This window comes from Ranitomeya imitator, chromosome 3 (genome assembly GCF_032444005.1).
Source record: "Ranitomeya imitator isolate aRanImi1 chromosome 3, aRanImi1.pri, whole genome shotgun sequence".
Lineage (NCBI taxonomy): Eukaryota > Metazoa > Chordata > Amphibia > Anura > Dendrobatidae > Ranitomeya > Ranitomeya imitator.
In genome coordinates this window covers 531,947-553,389 of record NC_091284.1, presented here as the reverse complement: position 1 = coordinate 553,389, position 21,443 = coordinate 531,947, and the positions used below count along the sequence as shown (strand labels likewise).

The 21,443-nt window shown below is 45.9% G+C and overlaps 1 protein-coding gene across 1 annotated transcript in view; it reads left to right on the top strand.

The window, feature by feature from the left end:
• Positions 1-21,443, top strand: part of LOC138671501 (uncharacterized) — a gene marked incomplete at its 3' end in the record, with an annotated part of 224,974 nt that overhangs the window by 81,385 nt on the left and 122,146 nt on the right. Inside the window, exon 3 of the mRNA XM_069759677.1 lies at positions 20,562-20,888. Coding sequence (XP_069615778.1) covers positions 20,562-20,888 — 327 coding nt within the window. The remainder of the gene's footprint in view (positions 1-20,561; positions 20,889-21,443) is intronic.

Genomic DNA, 21,443 nt, shown 5'->3' with positions numbered 1-21,443 from the left:
GCTATTTAGCCTGGCTTGATTCTTTAGTCAGTGCCAGTTGTCCATTGTTTTTGGAGGATTCACATCCCTGCCTGGTCTCTCCAGTTTGCTGTTCATTTCTACAAAGATAAGTTCTGGCTTTGTCTTTGCAGTCAACATGCTGTGGGCTTAATAGTTCTGTGCATTTACATGTTTTGTTTTGTCCAGCTTTGTCTGTGCAAGGATTTTTGCAGCCAAGCTGGAATCTCTGGATATGCAGATATACCCTCCATGTCTTTAGTCAGATGTGGAGATTTTGTATTTTCTGTGGTGGATATTTTCTAGTGTTTTAATACTGACAGCATAGTACTCTGTCCTATTCTGTCTGTTTAGCTAGTATGGCCTCCTTTGCTAAATCTTGATTTCAGTCTGCATATGTTATTTCCCTCTCCTCTCACAGTCATTATTTGTGGGGGGCTGTCTATCCTTTGGGGATTTTCTCTGAGGCAAGATAGTTTTCCGTTTCTATCTTTAGGGGTATTTAGTCCTCCGGCTGTGTCGAGGTGTCTAGGGAGTGTTAGGTACATCCCATGGCTACTTCTAGTTGCGTTGTTAAGTTCAGGGTCTGCGGTCAGTACAGGTACCATCTTATCCAGAGTACGTCTCATGCTGCTCCCAGGCCACCAGATCATAACATGTCTCCCGACGTGCCTCCCAGGCCTCAGTGCTGGCGCAGGAGCCCCTCCGGGGACCCTCCGAGCCGGGTGCCTGCATGCAAGCATCCCAGCAGGTCCCGATCCGGAAGGAATCTGCCGGCCAGGCTGAGGCCTACAGCGTCATGCGGACCTTCTCGTCCTGTGGAAACTTTTCTGAATATTTTCCCAGCCTCGAGGTCATATGAGGACATCCAGCAGAGGGCGCATTACTGCGAATGAAGGTAACTACAGGTCATTGACCTACTTTCCATCCATTCCCCGGCGTTTTACAGGCAGGAGCACAGCTGCATTATAGCAGAGCTCCTGCCTGTAAAATAAATTAACCCCTTCAGATGGATTTACATCGTTGGACATATCGATGGAAGGTATGAGATATTGTTGGTTTATTATTTTTAATTTGTTACAGGTCGAGGGTCTTCAGGTGGATTGAGAGTGGAATAAAATATTACAACAACCTGTGTGTTTATTTCATTAAAAGACTTTGCAATATTATGTGTGTGTTTTTTTAACCATTTCATGCTATTGGATTAATAATGGATAGGTGTCATAATTGACGCCTCTCCATTATTAATCTGGCTTAACCCCTTCATGACCCAGCCTATTTTGACCTTAAAGACCTTGCCGTTTTTTGCAATTCTGACCAGTGTCCCTTTATGAGGTAATAACTCAGGAACGCTTCAATGGATCCTAGCGGTTCTGAGATTGTTTTTTTCGTGACATATTGGGCTTCATGTTAGTGGTAAATTTAGGTCAATAAATTCTGTGTTTATTTGTGATAAAAACGGAAATTTGGCGAAAATTTTGAAAATTTCGCAATTTTCACATTTTGAATTTTTATTCTGTTAAACCAGAGAGTTATGTGACACAAAATAGTTAATAAATAACATTTCCCACATGTCTATTTTACATCAGCACAATTTTGGAAACAAAATTTTTTTTTGCTAGGAAGTTATAAGGGTTAAAATTTGACCAGCGATTTCTCATTTTTACAACGAAATTTACAAAACCATTTTTTTTAGGGACCACCTCACATTTGAAGTCAGTTTGAGGGGTCTATATGGCTGAAAATACCCAAAAGTGACACCATTCTAAAAACTGCACCCCTCAAGGTGCACAAAACCACATTCAAGAAGTTTATTAACCCTTCAGGTGCTTCACAGCAGCAGAAGCAACATGGAAGGAAAAAATGAACATTTTTTTTTTTTTTTTCCAATAATGCTTTTATTAAACTTTTTTGACAATACAGATATAAAATTTAGATAAAACACACACAAAAAAAAAAAAAAAAGGGGAATACAATTTGCACATTCTTGTATCAATCAGTAAGTAAATAAAATAATTTGCCTAAACATAACAAAGAAGTAAAAAAAAAAAAAAAAAGGGGGGGGGGGGGAGGGGGAGAAGAACACATGAGGGAAATGAAGGAAGGGGGAAGGGGGAAGAGCACACGGCTTCCACTCCTACATCCTCAGGTTTATATGTCTCAATCCGCGAATCATCCTCACAGAGGCGGACGACCTGCTATTGTTTGTTCCAAGAACCAAGTAGTCATCTTAAAACAATCTCTGATTCCTTGCTTAGTGTGAGCCGGAAGAATCGCTATAAATGGTTCCCATGTGTCAAAGAATGTCTGAGTCCTTCTCTCTTTCTGGAGGGAAGCCTCTATCCAGTCCATTCTAAACAAAAAAGCAAGTTTCTCTAGGAAAAGTCGCAATGTGGGCACTTTAGGCGCCAACCAGTTTTGCAGAACTGTTTTACGAGCTGCAGCTGAGATAATAAAAAGGAATTTTTTACCATGATATGGTATATGGACATCACTATCTGTAATATGACCAAAGAGCCCAGGCTGAAGTAAGTGTGATGTTATATGAGGTGTGCGTCAACACGAAGGTATGTATACGCTGCCAGAACAATTGAATTTGTGGACAAGCCCAAAAGCAGTGATAGTGGTCCGCTTCAAATTCCCCACATCTAGAACAGGCCGGGCTCGCCAGATTCCCCATCAGATAACTACGTTTTGGTGAAACATAGGTTTTGTGCAGGATCTGTAACGCCATTTCCCAATAAGAGACAGAAGGTATATATTTGAGTGCTTTCTGTAATGCCCGCAAGATAAAAGATGGTGTAAAGGAGACATCATCCACCTGCCATTTTGTAATTCCCACCCCTACGGCATCATACTGCATCAGAGGACGAAGGAATGTATAGTACCCCGAGACCAGACCCTTGTTCTGAGTGCATGTATTTAACTTGCTCAGTAACTCGTCCTGCCAGTCATTGTCGTTGAAAGCATGTATGACACTATGTGCGTAGCTTTGCAGCTGCATGTAGTGAAAAGGGTGTGCGCGTATATAGTCGAACAAAGTGCATGCCTGAGCAAATGAAATGACGGTTCTTGTCTGTGTGTCAACTATGTCCCTAATGGACTGTAAACCCCCTCTCTGCCATCTAGAGAAGATGGGGTGTGCCTTTCCATCCTGAAAACTAGGATTATTGGAAAATGATTGTGCAAGCGAAACACCACTGGACAAGTGTAGCCTCCTACGCACCACCACCCACGTCCTCCACATTGACATGAATAAGGGGTTATTTTCGTGGTCTGATGATAATGAGGGATAAGGGGAATGTAATAAGCTTACCAGGGACCCATTACCTATCAGAGATGATTCTACGGTAATGGATGAATACGTGGATGTACCGTTCAGCCAGTCCCTAAGGATCCGCATATTGGCTGCCAGATTATATAATTTAACATCTGGGAAATTGATTCCCCCATTAGTCTTAGGCTGCTGGAGGATGTACAGTCCAATTCTAGGTCTCCTTCCCTGCCATATGAAATTGCGGAATAGTCTATTGATGTTGCGTTCATCTACAGGTCTTAAATAGAACGGCAGGACATTAAACAGGTATAACAACCGCGGGAAAGAGATCATTTTTATTAGGTTTGCCCGACCTATAAAAGATAGGGTGAACCTGCTCCATGCATTCAAGTCATCTTGCAATGACCTGATAAATGCCTGCAGGTTGGTCCGCTGTAGTTCTACTGGAGATCTAGTAATTTGAACACCCAGATATGTAATAGATTGGGTTTTCCACTGAATAGGGTACTTTTGAGCCCACGTAGGTTTTGCGGGTCCCGAGAGCATCAAAGCTTCAGATTTTGTCACATTTATTGAGAAACCCACTAGTGCTCCCTTTTGCTCTACTATTGAAAGCAAAGGGCCCAGATTGACCCGAGGTCTTGACATAAAGATTAAAATATCATCTGCGAAAGCCATCATTTTAATTTCTGTGTTCCCAAATTGTAATCCCTGAAGGCCTGGCCACTCCTGCAGGTACCTTAATAGTGGGTCTAATGCCAAATTAAAAAGTATCGGTGAGATTGGGCATCCCTGTCTTGCTCCCCTTTCCAAAGTGATTGGAGGAGATAATAAATTATTTATGGATAATTTAGTGGTTGCGTTATGTTGTATGATGTATAAAAGTCTAAGAAAGATGTCGCCAAAGCCTCTGTACCTTAAAACCGTGTTCAGAAAGCTCCATGATATTGAGTCAAATGCCTTCTCAGCATCAAGGCTGAGTAGCAGTGTGGGAGGACAATTTTGTTGTTTAGCAAGAACTGTTGCGGCTACAGCCGTCCTAACCCCCAGAGCAGAGTGACGGCCTCTTGTAAAACCCAGTTGTGAAGGTATGAGTAAATCTGGCAGAAACTCTTGCAAGCGATCCGCCAGGATTTTAGTGAGTATTTTATAGTCTACATTTAGTAGGGATATCGGACGATATGAGCCTACCTCAAGAGGGTCTTTATTTGGTTTGGGTAGAAGAATTGTGTGGGCTTCATGAAAGCCTTCCACTTGTTCCCCCTGTGTGTATATGGTATTAAGTAAGTCCACCATCGTGGGGATGATATTTGGCTGCAGCATCTTGTAATACTCAGCAGTTAGACCATCAGGTCCTGGTGATTTGTTATTGTGTAGGGACTCAATCGTCGACCGCACCTCCTCAGTAGTTATTGGAGCTGACAACTGCTCCCTTTGGTCTCTCGTTATTTTTGGAAGTGCGGTCGAGGATATAAGATCCCACGTGTCCTGTGAGCTATATGGTCGTTCTCTGTATAGTTCAGTGTAATATTTTAGGAAGGCCTGTTGTTTGTCCCTTTCTGATGTGACCACTTGATGGTTCTCTGGGTGTCTCACCTGTACAATTGTGCGTCTAGAGTGGAACGGCTTAGTTAGACGTGCCAATAAGCTGCCAGTCCTTCCGCCCCACCTATAATAATGGTTCTTTGTGAAATCTATACTTCTTGTAGCCTGGGCAATAGTGAAAGTATCGATGAGTCGTTTGGCTTCTAGATAATTTTGTTTTTTAAGTGTGTCTGTGGGATCAATCAGATAGGCTTGGTGAGCAGTCAATAGGTCCATGTGTAAAAGTTGGTATTTTGCCCTTTTTTCCCTCTTTTGATGTATCAGGTAGGAAGTAATATGGCCTCTCATCACTGCCTTAGAGGTGCGCCACAATAGGGACGTGTCTGAGGAAGATGACATGTTATCATCTAGGAAGTTGTTCCAGTGTGTCTGAAGAAATCCCCTAAAATCCTCTGAATTAAACAAATATGATGGAAATCTCCAATGCCTCAAGGGATATCTTGGTGGGTTCAGAAAGAGCCGTAATGTAATTGGCGCATGATCCGACACCTCGATGGTTTCTATTGTTGTATTTTCCACCTTTTCAAACAGGGTATCAGTAAGTAGAAAATAATCTATTCTTGAATGCACATCATGCACCCGTGAATAGAATGTATAGTCTTTCTCCGTGGTGTGGAGCACGCGCCAAGGATCGCACAAACCAATGTGCTGCATTATTTTTACAATAATTTGGGCAGTCTGATTGTCATGAGGCGAGTTGGATGACCTGTCCAGATGTGGGGAAAGAGCGACATTGAAATCTCCACCCAGGATAAGGTTGTCTATACGTTTAGATAATAAAAATTGATATAGATTAGAGAAAAAAGTGCTGTTAGGGCTGTTTGGAGCGTAGATATTAAGCAGTGTGTAAACAGTGTCTCCAATCTGGAGTAAGAGATATAGAAATCTTCCCTCTGCGTCAGAGTATTCCTCCAGCAACGTGTAAGATAACGAAGTCCCCAGCAAAATTGCCACGCCCCTCGATTTGGTGGTATGTGTGGCCGTGTAGCACCCTTGAATCCAAGAAGCTCGTAGAGAATTACCCTCTCCCTGTTTCCAATGGGTTTCCTGAAGGAAAACAACATCGGGTTTAAATCTATTCAAATGGGTTAAAACGCGCTTGCGCTTCACCGGGGAGTTCAATTCCGCCACGTTCCAAGAAATGAATGTATGTGGTTGTGTATGTATTGGTGTAATTTGTGTGGATGCGGTACTCATCCCACTCCAGCTCTGGGCATCTTGATTATCGGAAATATTTGCTTCTGGATCTCTCGGGTCCTGTCCCAGCGAGCAGGTCCCTCAAGGTAGGCAGGACATGGTAAGAAGCCGTGTGCCCTCGGGGAGAAGGGGGAAGGTTGAAGCTGATGGGAAAAACGCAACAAGTTAACTTTCCCAGAATGGGAGACATAAACTTTTAAACATATAAACATTAACATGGATAATTGACAGATAAAGTAACGTTCTGCCATAACACAAATGAGGGGGTCAATATCATCTTAATTGACTCTCCTAGTCAGCATCATTTTGAGGGAGGAAGTGCGCTTTCGCTGCATCCGGGTCTGTATATACGGTTGTTCGGCCATTCTCTGTCACCTTGAGTTTGGCCGGAAATAGCAACTGGAACCTGATGTTCTTCTCTACCAGTTGACTGCAGATTGGGGTAAATAACTTTCTCCTGGCAGTCACTGTTGGTGAGAAGTCCTGAAATATTAAGACCCGAAAGTCTCTGATAATAAGTGAACGCCGCTGTCTATATGCTTTAAGAATGGCCTCTTTAGCCGTGTAGTATAGAAATTTAGCGATCGCTGGTCTTGGTCTCCTTTTCTCATCAGGGATCTGGTCTCCCAATCGGTGTGCTCTTTCGATCAAAGGAGGATTCTGTGGGAAAGATAAGTCTAGGGCCTTAGGTAAGTCCTTTGTTAACAAAGTGATGAGATCCTCTCCCTTTATCGATTCGGGTATGCCCACGAACCGCAGGTTACTCCTTCGGCTCCGGTTCTCCAAGTCATCGACCTTGTCTTTCAAGTAGTCAATGGTGGTTTGTTGGCGTGTAAGGATTGAGCGGATATCTGAGGTGGAGGTCTCGCAGTCCACCACACGATTCTCCAGTTCCCCTATTTTTTGTGTCAGCGTGGTAATTTGCGTGAGCACTGAATTAATAGAGGTCTGCAGTTGGTTGAATTTTGAGTCAAACATTGGCATGAGGATCTTAGAGACTTTTATTGCTAGTGTCTCCATCTGGGTATCATCAAAGTCCCCCTGGGTAGCTGAGTCATCAGACTTATTCGGAGAAGGTGAGCCTTTCTCGGCTTGCATTTTTGGTGCCGAAGGGGTCTTATTTATATTTTTATCTTTATTTGTTCCCGTTGTTCTTTTGGGAGGATTTTTGTTGGCCATATTTGTTTTAGGTGTGGTGAGATATTTTTCCATCAGAATGTCTGTAAAAATGGATGCAGCAGAAGTGTTAACTAGGGAGTCATGCAATAAGGAAGGTTACATTTTTCTTTTTTCCCCTTTTTCTCTCTCCTTCCTTTGTATAATTATCTTACAGTTATTTTAAATGGTGGAGTGTTGGCTCCCTCTGGTGGTCAATTTTGGAAGTGCAGCCTGTATTAACAGTCTGTAAAATTCAATCTCCTGACGAGGGTTTTGTGGAAGGAAACCTGGGGAGATAATGATCTCTCCCCAAGTACTTTGCAAACGCTGGAGCAGTTGCAGTCTCCCAGGAGCAACTTCCTCCTTACTGGGCTGAGCGGTGTGTTGATGGAGCATGAAAGTATGTCGGCGGAGGGGAGGGGGGGCGGGGGATGCAGTCTCTCGGGTGCCGCTGGCTGCTGCTGTCTGTATATGGTCTCTTTTGCCGGCAGAAGCACACACTGTTTGGAGGCCTCTATGTTGCGGGGTTCCGCTCCTACCTGGCTCCTGTCTTCAGTAGGAGTCCCCTGGCAGCGGGGTGAAAAGCTCCCACACCCAGGCCTCCAAGATGGCGGGCGGGAGAGCACGTGCGGCGGCCGGGAGGTTAATTTCAGGCTCGTGCAGCCCTTGATTCCGGGAGAAGAAGGCAGGTGGTGATGCCTGGCCCCTGCAGTGAGCCTCCGGTTATTTGTCTGGTACAAATGCGGCGTCTGTGGGCACCGTAGGGTGCACTTTAGGTCCCGCCAGCAGAGAGCTGATTAAGATGCGGCCATCTATGTGTCCCGCCTCCCGGAAGTCCCGAACATTTAACTTTTTAGTCACAAAAATGATTTTTAAGCAACAATTTTTTTTATTTTCCCAATGGTAAAAGGAGAAACTGAACCACGAAAGTTGTTGTCCAATTTGTCCTGAGTACGCTGATAACTCATATGTGGGGGTAAACCACTGTTTGGGCGCACGGCAGGGCTTGGAAGGGAAGGAGCGCCATTTGACTTTTTGAATGAAAAATTGGCTGCACTCTTTAGCGGACACCATGTCACGTTTGGAGAGCCCCCGTGTGCCTAAAAATTGGAGCTCCCCCACAAGTGACCCCATTTTGGAAACTAGACGCCCCAAGGAACTTATCTACATGCATAGTGAGCCCTTTAAACCCCCAGGTGCTTCACAAATTGATCCGTAAAAATGAAAAAGTACTTTTTTTTCACACAAAAATTCTTTTAGCCTCAATTTTTTCATTTTCACATGGACAACAGGATAAAATGGATCCTAAAATTTGTTGGGCAATTTCTCCTGAGTACATTGATACCTCACATGTGGAGGTAAACCACTGTTTGGGCACATGGTAAGGCTCGGAAGGGAAGGAGCGCCATTTGACTTTTTGAATGAAAAATTATCTCCATCGTTAGTGGACACCATGTCGCATTTGGAGAGACCCTGTGTGCCTAAACATTGGAGCTCCCCCACAAGTGACCCCATTTTGGAAACTGGACCCCCCAAGGAACTTATCTAGATGCCTAGTGAGCACTTTAAACCCTCAGGTGCTTCACAAATTGATCCGTAAAAATGAAAAAGTACTTTTTTTTTTCACAAAAAATTTATTTTCGCCTCAATTTTTTCATTTTCACATGGGCAATAGGATAAAATGGATCCTAAAATTTGTTGAGCAATTTCTCCCGAGTACGCCGATACATCATATGTGGGGGTAAACCACTGTTTGGGCACACGGCAGGGCTCGGAAGGGAAGGCGCGCCTTTTGACTTTTTGAATAGAAAATTAGCTCCAATTGTTAGCGGACACCATGTAGCGTTTGGAGAGCCCCTGTGTGCCTATGCATTGGAGCTCCCCCACAAGTGACCCCATTTTGGAAACTAGACCCCCCAAGGAACTTATCTAGATGCATACTGAGCACTTTAAACCCCCAGGTGTTTCACAGAAGTTTATAATGCAGAGCCATGAAAATAAAAAATAATTTTTCTTTTCTCAAAAATGATTTTTTAGCCTGGAATTTCCTATTTTGCCAAGGGTAATAGGAGAAATTGGACCACAAATGTTGTTGTCCAGTTTGTCCTGAGTACGCAGATACCCCATATGTGGGGGTAAACCATTGTTTGGGCGCACGGCAGGGCTCAGAAGGGAAGGCACGCCATTTGGCTTTTCAAATGGAAAATTAGCTCCAATCATTAGCGGACACCATGTCGCGTTTGGAGAGCCCCTGTGTGCCTAAACATTGGAGATCCCCCACAAATGACCCCATTTTGGAAACTAGACCCCCAAAGGAACTAATCTAGATGTGTGGTGAGCACTTTGAACCCTCAAGTGCTTCACAGAAGTTTATAACGCAGAGCCATGAAAATTTAAAAAAAAAATTCTTTTCTCAAAAATGATTTTTTAGCCCGCTATTTTTTATTTTCCCAAGGGTAACAGGAGAAATTTGACCCCAAAAGTTGTTGTCCAGTTTCTCCTGAGTACGCTGATACCCCTTATGTGGGGGTAAACCACTGTTTAGGCACATGCTGGGGCTCGGAAGTGAAGTAGTGACGTTTTGAAATGCAGACTTTGATGGAATGCTCTGCGGGCGTCACGTTGCGTTTGCAGAGCCCCTGATGTGGCTAAACAGTAGAAACCCCCCACAAGTGACCCCATTTTGGAAACTAGACCCCGAAAGGAACTTATCTAGATGTGAGGTGAGCACTTTGAACCCCCAAGTGCTTCACAGAAGTTCATAACACAGAGCAGTGAAAATAATAAATACGTTTTCTTTCCTCAAAAATAATTATTTAGCCCAGAATTTTTTATTTTCCCAAGGGTTACAGGAGAAATTGGACCACAAAAGTTGTTGTCCAGTTTCTCCTGAGTACGCTGATACCCCATGTGTGGGGGTAAAAAACTGTTTGGGCACACGTCGGGGCTCCGAAGGGAAGTAGTGACTTTTGAAATGCAGACTTTGATGGAATGGTCTGCGGGCGTCACGTTGCGTTTGCAGAGCCCCTGGTGTGCCTAAACAGTAGAAACCCCCCACAAGTGACCCCATTTTGGAAACTAGACCCCCAAAGGAACTTATCTAGATATGTGGTGAGCACTTTCAACCCCCAAGTGCTTTACAGAAGTTTATAACACAGAGCCGTGAAAATAATAAATACGTTTTCTTTCCTCAAAAATAATTATTTAGCCCAGAATTTTTTATTTTCCCAAGGGTTACAGGAGAAATTGGACCACAAAAGTTGTTGTCCAGTTTCTCCTGAGTACGCTGATACCCCATGTGTGGGGGTAAACCACTGTTTGGGCACACGTCGGGGCTCAGAAGGGAAGTAGTGACTTTTGAAATGCAGACTTTGATGGAATGGTCTGCGGACGTTACGTTGCGTTTGCAGAGCCCCTGGTGTGCCTAAACAGTAGAAACCCCCCACAAGTGACCCCATTTTAGAAACTAGACCCCGCAAGGAACTTATCTAGATATGTGGTGAGCACTTTGAACTCCCAAGTGTTTCACAGACGTTTACAACGCAGAGCCGTGAAAATAAAAAATAATTTTCTTTCCTCAAAAATGATGTTTTAGCAAGCATTTTTTTATTTTCACAAGGGTAACAGGAGAAATTGGACCCCAGTAATTGTTGCGCAGTTTGTCCTGAGTACACTGATACCCCATATGTGGGGGTAAACCACTGTTTGGGCGCACGTCGGGGCTCGGAATTGAGGGAGCACCATTTGACTTTATGAATACAAGATTGGCTGGAATCAATGGTGGCGCCATGTTGCGTTTGGAGACCCCTGATGTGCCTAAACAGTGGAAACCCCTCAATTCTACCTCCAACACTAACCCCCCCACACCCCTAACCCTAATCCCAACTGTAGCCATAACCCTAATCACACCCCTAACCACAACCCTAATTCCAACCCTAACCCTAAGGCTATGTGCCCACGTTGCGGATTCGTGTGAAATTTTTCAGCATCATTTTTGAAAAATCCGCGGGTAAAGGGCACTGCGTTTTACCTGCGGATTTACCGTGGATTTCCAGTGTTTTTTGTGCGGATTTCACCTGTGGATTCCTATTGAGGAACAGGTGTAAAACGCTGCGGAATCCGCACAAAGAATTGACATGCTGCGGAAAATACAACGCAGCATTTCCGCGTGGTATTTTCCGCACCATGGGCCCAGCGGATTTGGTTTTCCATATGTTTACATGGAACTGCAAACCTGATGGAACACTGCTGCGGATCCGCAGCAAAATCCGCACCGTGTGCACATAGCCTAATTCTAAAGGTATGTGCACACGCTGCGGAAAACACTGCGGATCCGCAGCAGTTTCCCATGAGTTTACAGTTCAATGTAAACCTATGGGAAACAAAAATCGCTGTACACATGCTGCAGAAAAACTGCACGGAAACGCAGCGGTTTACATTCCACAGCATGTCACTTCTTTCTGCGGATTCCGCAGCGGTTTTACAACTGCTCCAATAGAAAATCGCAGTTGTAAAACCGCAGTGAAATGCGCAGAAAAACCGCGGTAAATCCGCGATAAATCCACAGCGGTTTAGCACTGCGGATTTATCAAATCCGCAGCGGAAAAATCCGCAGAGGAACAGAATACGTGTGCACATACCGAAACCCTAACCCTAACCCTAACCCTAGCCCTAACCCTACCCCTAACCCTAACCCTAGCCCTAACCCTACCCCTAACCCTAACCCTACCCCTAACCCTAACCCTATTCTAACCTTAGTGTAAAAAAAAAAAAAAAATTCTTTATTTTTTTTATTGTCCCTACCTATGGGGGTGACAAAGGGGGGAGGGTCATTTACTATTTTTTTTTTTATTTTGATCACTGAGATATAACCTATCTCAGTGATCAAAACTCACTTTGGAACGAATCTGCCGGCCGGCAGATTCGGCGGGCGCACTGCACATGCGCCCGCCATTTTGGAAGATGGCGGCGCCCAGGAAAGAAGACGGACGGATCCCGGGAGGTAAGTATAAGGGGGGGGGAGATCAGGGCACGGGGGGAGCGTTGGAGCACGGGGGGGGGGGGGTGGGGGGGTTTGGATCGGAGCATGGGGGGGTGGATCGGAACACGGGGGGGTGGATTGGAGCACGGGGTGGGGGATCGCTGTGCAGGAGGGTGGATCGGAGCATGGGGGGGGGAATCGGAGCACGGGGGGGATCGCTGTGCGGGGGGGTGATCGGAGTGCGGGGGGTTTAATTGGAGCACGGGGGGTGTGATTGGAGCACGGGGGGAGCGGACAGGAGGACGGGGGAGCGGAGCACAGGACGGAGGGGAGCGGACCACAGATCGGGGGGCTGGGGGGGGCGATCGGTGGGGTGGGGTGGGTGCACATAAGTGTTTCCAGCCATGGCCGATGATATTGCAGCATCGGCCATGGCTGGATTGTAATATTTCACCAGTTTTTTAGGTGAAATATTACAAATCGCTCTGATTGGCAGTTTCACTTTCAACAGCCAATCAGAGCGATCGTAGCCACGGGGGGGTGAAGCTTCACCCCCCCTGGGCTAAACTACCACTCCCCCTGTCCCTGCAGGCCGGGTGAAATTGGAGTTAACCCTTTCACCCGGCCTGCAGGGACGCGATCTTTCTGTGACACAGCATATGCGTCACAGGTCGGATTGGCACCGACTTTCATGACGCATACGCTGTGTCACAGGTCGGGAAGGGGTTAATGTCACCTTATAATAGCAAGGTGGCATTAAACCTTCATTACCCCATATCCCACCGCTACACGGGAATGGGCAGAGAGTGGCCAAGTGCCAGAATAGGCGTATCTTCCAGATGTGCCTTTTCTGGGGTGGCTGGGGGCAGATGTTTTTAGCTGGGGGGGGGGGGCAGTATCCATGGACCCTCTCCAGGCTATTAATATCTGCCCTCAGTCACTGGCTTTACCACTCTGGCGGAGAAAATTGCGCGGGAGCCCACGCCAATTTTTTCCGCGATTTAACCCTTTAAATTAATAGCTAGAACGGCCAAATTTTGCACACACACACACACACTACTAACATTAGTAGTGTGGAATATGCAAAAAAAAAATGGGGATATGAGATGGTTTACTGTATGTAATCATGTCTCATATCATGTCGGGTTTAGGAAGGAGATAGCAAAAGCCGGCAATTGAATTACCGGCTTTTAAGCTATCTCGCGCTGGATGAAATATATATATATATATATGTATATATATATATATATATATATATACATATACATACACAGTTATATGAAAAAGTTTGGGCACCCCTATTAATCTTAAGCTTAATGTTTTATAAAAATTGTTTTTTTTGCAACAGCTATTTCAGTTTCATATATCTAATAACTGTTGGACACAGTAATGTTTCTGCCTTGAAATGAGGTTTATTGTACTAACAGAAAATGTGCAATCTGCATTCAAACAAAATTTGACAGGTGCATAAGTATGGGCACCCCACCAGAAAAGTGACATTAATATTTAGTAGATCCTCCTTTTGCAAAAATAACAGCCTCTAGTCGCTTCCTGTAGCTTTTAATGAGTTCCTGGATCCTGGATGAAGGTATTTTTGACCATTCCTCTTTGCAAAACAATTCCAATTCAGTTAAGTTTGATGGTTGCCGAGCATGGACAGCCCTCTTCAAATGATCCCACAGATGTTCAATGATATTCAGGTCTGGGGACTGGGATGGCCATTCCAGAACAGTGTAATTGTTCCTCTGCATGAATGCCTGAGTAGATTTGGAGCGGTGTTTTGGATCATTGTCTTGCTGAAAGATCCATCCCCTGCGTAACTTTAACTTTGTCACTGATTCATGAACATTATTGTCAAGAATCTGCTGATACTGAGAGGAATTCATGCGTCCTTCAACTTTAACAAGATTCCCGGCATTGGCCACACAGCCTCAAAGCATGATGGAACCTCCACCAAATTTTACTGTGGGTAGCAAGTGTTTTTCTTAGAATGCTGTGTTTTTTGGCCGCCATGCATAACGTCTTTTTGTATGACCAAACAACTCAATCTTGGTTTCATCAGTCCACAGGACCTTCTTCCAAAAAGAAATTGGCTTCTCCAAATGTGCTTTTGCATACCTCAGCCGACTCTGTTTGTGGCGTGCTTGCAGAAACGGCTTCTTTTGCTTCACTCTCCCATACAGCTTCTCCTTGTGCAAAGTGCGCTGTATAGTTGACCGATGCACAGTGACACCATCTGCAGCAAGTTGATGCTGCAGCTCTCTGGAGGTGGTCTGAGGATTGTCCTTGACTGATCTCACCATTCTTCTTCTCTGCCTTTCTGATGTTTTTCTTGGCCTGCCACTTCTGGCCTTAACAAGAACTGTACCTGTGTTCTTCCATTTCCTTACTATGTTCCTCACAGTGGAAATTGACAGGTTAAATCTCTGAGACAGCTTTTTGTATCCATCCCCTGAACAACTATGTTGAATAATCTTTGTTTTAAGATCATTAGACAGTTGTTTTGAGGAGCCCATGATGCCACTCTTCAGAGGAGATTCAAACAGGAGAACAACTTGCAAGTGGCCACTTTAAGTAGCTTTTCTCATGATTGCATACACCTGGCTATGAAGTTCAAAGCTCAATGAGGTTAGAAAACCAAAAAAAGTGCTTTAGTAAGTCAGTAAAAAGTAGGTAGGAGTATTTAAAACAAGAAAATGATAAGGGTGCCCATACCTATGCACCTGTCAAATTTTGTTTGAATGCAGATTGCACATTTCCTGTTAGTACTATAAACCTCATTTCAAGGCACAAACATTACTGTGTCCAACAGTTATTAGATATATGAAACTGAAATAGCTGTTGCAAAAAAAAACAATTTTTATAAAACATTAAGCTTAAGATTAATAGGGGTGCCCAAACTTTTTCATATAACTGTGTATATATATATATATATATATATATATATATATATATATATATATATATATATATATATACACACAGTACATATATTTTTATGTTTTTGGGAGCACATGGATCCATTGTATGTCCGTATGTCGGTTTTGCAAGCCTGCGAGAAAATCTCGCAGTACGGATGCCATACGGATTACATACGGAGGATGCCATGCGCAAAATACGCTGACACACCTTGCCTACGGAGGAGATACGGACCACTATTTTGGGGACTTTTCTGCGTATTACGGCCGTAAATTCTAAACCGTATTTTTATACGCTGAGTGTGATGCCGGCCTAAGAAGGAAGGGGAGGAGAAGCATAGGTGGCGCCTTATACCGCAGACTTTCGTTAATTGGTTGCAGGCGTTCGCCATCCTGGCGAGCGTAGTGGGTGAGAAAGCGCCTGAAAATTGCTCTGGCCTTTTTTGCTATAAGGATTTGATCGGGGAGGCACACAGAGTGTATGACGGCCAGGCATGGCTGCGATACGATGAGCAGTTTAGGCAGAGAAAGGCGATCCAGCCGGCTATATGCTGGGATCAAAAGGACATTGGTTTATGGCTGCGGGTGATGGCGCCAAAGCGGTTGGGCCACCCCTTTCAGGGCGGGGCCGGGGACACCGGCCAGTCTGCGTTACAAGGGACTGCTGCAGGGGCCGAGGGTCAGGCGGTGGTGCAGAAACACGGCTTATGCTGGCAATTCAATGAGGGCCAGTGCAAATTCAGATCCACGTGCAAGTTCAAGCATGTGTGTTCGCACTGCAATGGTTCCTCCCATGGTGATGCGAGATGTTTCAAAAAGAACAAGTCAAAGCCCGAATCTGGTACTTCAAAAGGGGGTGACGCCAGTGCAGCTGGGCGCGATGGCCCCTTATCTAAATAGGTATCCGAACAGGAAGGGGGCCGAACTTATACGGTCTGGTTTTCAGGATGGCTTTAAGATACCGGTTCCCCCCTTTGTTATTCCTAGGTTTTTAAAAAAACTCAGGTCCGCTGAGGAATATGCTGGCATTGTTACAGAGAAATTGATGAAAGAAGTTGCGTTGGGCAGAATGTCAGGACCTTTTCAGGCCCCCCGCCCTTGGTGGACTTGGTGGTCTCACCTTTGGGTGTTGTGCCTAAGAAAGAACCTAATAAGTTCAGGCTGATTCACCATTTGTCGTATCCTCGGGGCAGATCGGTAAATGACGGGATTTACCCTGAACTCTGCTCGGTTGTTTACACGTCTTTTGATGAAGCTGCTCGTTGGGTACGTTGTTGTGGTAGGGGAGCCCTTTTGGCGAAAACTGACATTGAATACGCTTTCCGTTTATTACCGGTCCACCCTGAGAGTTCGAGGTTATTGGGGTGTTTTTGGAACGGCGGGTTTTTTGTTGACAGATATTTGCCTATGGGCTGTTCCCTGTCTTGTTCGTATTTCGAAGCGTTTAGTTCTTTCATTGAGTGGGTCGTCCGGGACACGTCTGGTTTTGATTCTGTGACTCATTACTTGGATGATTTTTTGTGTATTGGTCCTGCGGAATCCAGATGCTGCAAGTTAATTTTGCAGATTTGTTGGGTGGCAGAGTGTTTTGGCGTGCCTTTGGCTCCGGGTAAGACTGAGGGGCCTTGTATGTGCCTTTTCTTTTTAGGCATTGTTATTGACACGGTGAACTGGCAATGTCGGTTACCAGAGGAGAAGGTTGTTGCGTTATGGATCGAGTTCACGAGGGCGAGGCGGGTGAAGAAGTTGCAGTTACGTGAGGTTCAGTCACTTCTTGCTAAATTGAATTTTGCGTGCCGCATTATTCCAATGGGGAGGGATTTTTCCCGTAGGTTGGCCGCCGCCACAAGCGGGGTCCGCGCACTGCATCATTTTGTACGCTTGACAGCTGAACACAGGGCGGATCTGGAGGTTTGGGATCAGTTTTTGGCAGATTACAATTGTAGATCTTTGCTCATGGATTCATGCTCATGGATGATGTAGTGGGCAACGCGGATTTGGATCTGTTTACGGATGCTTCTGGTGGCATAGGTTTTGGTGCCTACTTCAGAGGACAATGGTGCGCTATGTGGTGGCCTGCTGAATGGTTCACGAATGGTTGGGTAAAAAATGTGACCCTGCTGGAGACCATTCTGGTGGCGGTGCACTTGTGGAAGGCCGAGTTTCGAAATAGGAGAGTCCGGTTCAATTGCAATAATATGAGTGTGGTTTGCGCTATCAATAGCCTATCGGCATCTTCACCTCAAGTGATACGGGTCCTGCGGTGGCTGGTGTTGTCTTGCCTGTCATTAAATGCACATGTTACTGCCTCTCATGTTCCTGGAGTTCAGAATTCCATTGCTGATTCCTTGTCTCGTTTACAGTGGGAGCGATTTCGTTTGCTGGCTCCAGCAGCAGAGGAACTGGGTTTGGAATGCCCACCGGAACTCTGGAGTGTGGTCTCAGGGCAGCAGAACAATTGATATGGGCTTCCTTGGCCCCCAGCACTTGGGCCGCTTATCAGTCAGTTTCAGGGTTATGGGAAGGGTGGTTGGAATCATGCAGGTTTGTCAGTTCCGCGGATGATCAGGTGGGAGCTTTATTGCTGTGGCTGAGTAACGGGGCCAGGGATAGGTGGTCTGCCGCTAAGGCAGGGCGTATTTGTGCAGGTTTGGCTTTCGGCTTTAGAATGCGAGGGCTTAGAGATTTGACTAAAGTGTTTCTGGTCCGGCAGGCTTTTAAGGGGTTCGGTCGACGGAACGGTTTTGGGACCACAGACGCCCGGTTTCTTTTCAAATGTTGGAATCGCTGGGGGAGCGTTTGTCGGAGGTCTGCGTTTAGGATTTTAAAGTCGCACTTTTTTGTCTGGCTTTTTCCTTATCTTTCATTGGGGCATTACGTATCGGGGAACTGGTGGCTCCGAGCAGGTGCAGGCGAGGAGGTTTGCTGGCCAAGGATGTGGTGCTGGCTAATGGTCAGGTAGAATTTTGGATTCGGCGGTGTAAAATGGATCTGCTGGGAAGGGTACGAAGGGTGGTGTTGGGCACAGTGGTTGATTCTTTGATGTGCCACGTGCGTTGTTTTCAGGGGTTTCTTAATTTCGAGCCGGAGAAGACGGGTCCTTTGTTGTGCCATGCGGATGGCTCGTTTCTTTCAAAGTTACAGTTTGTAGCAGTTTTTCACCAGGGCTTGGCGCTGTTGGGATTGGACACGTCCCAGTTTGCCTCTCATTCATTTCGGATCGGGGCGGCGACCGAGGCGGCTTCGGGTGGTTTGCCGCCTGAAGTGGTGCAGAGAATTGGGAGATGGGAGTCTAACCGTTACATGAGCTACATTAGGCCCTAAAAAGCAGGGTGTGTACAGAGGTATAGGGTGTTTTGCTTTGCGGTGTTCGCTGTTAAGTTTTCCCTTTTTGTTCTAGGTGCCAAACCCCTCTTGGTCTGGATCTTGGGCCATTCCTATGTCCATTGGGGTGCTCAGCGGGCGGATATGCGGCCAGACAGACGGCAGCTCGGTTTCCATCGGGACGTGGCGGTCGTTCGCTGGTTGGGTTTCCGGGGCATGGAATGGAGCAGGGTCACCCAGGAGGTGCATAACAGTGCTAGGCTTGACAGGCCTCCAGATATTCTGGTGCTTCATGCGGGAGGTAACGATTTGGGAGTTCGTCCTTTCCGTGAATTGGTGTCAGGACTCTGAACATTTTTTACTTTTGTGCATTACTGCCCTTTTCCAACATGGCGTCCTTGGTCTCATGTGCACTTGTTTTCCTGCTATAAAACTCCACCCCTGCCTTCAGTCTGTGCTAGAGTATTCTGCTTTGCAGCCAGCTCCTGATTGCTCCCTGGCCTTGCACCTGCTCCTGTGAACCTGTGTTGGAGATCCTTCCATTCTGCTCTGAGTTCCTGCTGCTTTACAGTGTTCAGTAATCCTCCTTCATCTGCTGCTCCTGTTACTACCATCTGCATTTGCTGGACATGTTAGGCTACGTTCACATTTGCGTTGTGCACCGCTGCGTCGACGACGCAACGCACAATGCAAATAAAAACGCACCAAAACGCATGCAAAAACACTGCGTTTTGCGACACATGCGTCGTTTTTTGCCAAAATTTGGACGCAAGAAAAATGCAACTTGTTGCGTTTTCTGCGCCCGACGCTTGCGGCAAAAAAAACGCATGCGTCGCACAACGCAGCAGAACGCATGTCCATGCGTCCCCCATGTTAAATATAGGGGCGCATGACGCATGCGTCGCCCGACGCAAACACGCAAAACGCTAATGTGAACGTAGCCTTAGCTGTTTCTGCTCTGCAAAATTCAGAGACTTTTAATCAGGCCTCATTGGTTGAGCTAAGATTTGCTTTGAACTGCCTTATAAGCATTTCTATCTGTGTTTGGACTACCATGGACATATTCGTGTCAAGTTTCCTATAGACTGCTGAGCTGCGTTTGATATTTGCACCAAGTGTTGGACTTGAGTTTCTCTCTGCACCTGTTTGTATCACCGTGTTTAATATAACTTTACCACTTATAAACTGTGTCCTGTTGTCTTGTTCCATGCAAAGAGTCTCCTGAATTATCCCCTATAGTTGTTACAATTGGTAAGGGACATAAAACATGACCTGTTACGGTTGTGGCTGTCGTATAGTGGCATAACGGTGGTTTGGTCGGACACTGTGCCACGCAGGTGTTGGCACCACGCAAAATCGGTTGTAAGGATTAATAAGGCCCGAATCAAACTTAATCGGGCAGTGTCTGGTTTTGTCCTGCGGAATGGGGGTGTGGCTGTTCTGCATTTTGAACTTGACGGGGGTGAGAAATTTCTGTTGGGCAATGGTGTGCACTTGAATGCAGTGGGCATTGACTTATGGGCACTCGGTTTACAATAGGGTATCGAGAGGGCCATGGCGGTTCGGTGTGGTGGGGTCTCGGGTCTTTGAGGTGGTCAAAAGACCCTCGTTGTGGCGGTTGGGAGGGATCCTTGAACTTGGTGCTAAATTGCTCTGGGGGTCCGTGGGTATATGGATTCCTCAGTTGGTGTTATGTTGTGGTTATTTGGTCTGGTGATTTTGGGGGGATTTTGCCCAGCGTTGGCCTGTTCCTCAGGGGTTCAGTGGACAATGGCACCCTTCGGGGTTATTTGGTGCTCCCGAGCCAGGGGGTAACGGCTGGGAGTAAGTTATGGTCGGTTTGTCCACTGCTTTTACGGTTTGTTTATTCACCAGATTTCAAGCTTCAAGGACCCATCCCCGATATTATTTATGGTTATTTATGTAATGTTTAATATTGTTCGTTTAAATAAAGGCTGCTGTGGCCAAGTTTATCCATCATTGGCTTTGGTGTCGTTTCTGGGTCCAGAAGGGGGACCCCTGGGTCCAGGGGGAGGTTGGGCAAAACCTAGTCATCCATATATGATCGACTATACCAATGTCACGGTTATTATCTCTTTTACAGCTGTACCCTCCGCTGTCCTGACACCTGGAGATGCCGTCACTGTGGAGCTGGGAAGTGAGAAAGTCGTGTTGTGTGAAGTCACCAACTTTTATCCTAAAGATGTTACTATTCATTGGGTGCGACATGAGAAAGATTCGAGATGTGTGGCCCTGGAGCGAGGAACCTGCATCGGTGACGCCGTCAGTAACCCGGATGGGACATTCAATGTCACCAGTCACCTGACCTTGTATCCCACCCTGCAGGACACCGGCTTCAAATACTCATGTCTGGTGAAGCACCGATCTCTGCACCAGGAGCTGATGACGAACTTCACCCTGACGGTCACAGGTGATTCCTAAATCCTTCCATCATAAAAAGTAGCCTCATCAAAACCTTGTTAAAGGGACACTGTCACCTGGATTTGGAGGGAACAATCTTCAGCCATGGAGGCGGGGTTTTGGGGTTATTGATTCACCCTTTCCTTACCCGCTGGCTGCAGTATTGGATTGAAGTTCATTCTCTGTCCTCCATAGTACACGCCTGCACAAGGCAAGATTGCTTTGCGCAGACGTGTACTATGGAGGACAGAGAATGAACTTCAATCCAATATTGCAGCCAGCGGGTAAGGTAAGGGTGAATCAAACACCCAAAAACCCCGCCTCCATGGCTGAAGATTGTTCCCTCCAAATCCAGGTGACAGTGTCCCTTTAAATGACAAAAGTACTAGCGGGATGCAGCAGGCCCCCACTGATATAGGCTGGAGCAGCACAGGTGCCAGCTACTGCTGAGAACAACCACCCACTCACCTAAATAATGGAGGGGTGGTTGCCTAGTAGCAAAAATGCACACAGATAGGGCTTACATAGGACGCTATTCACACAGCAAATAAATCCTCCCCGAAAT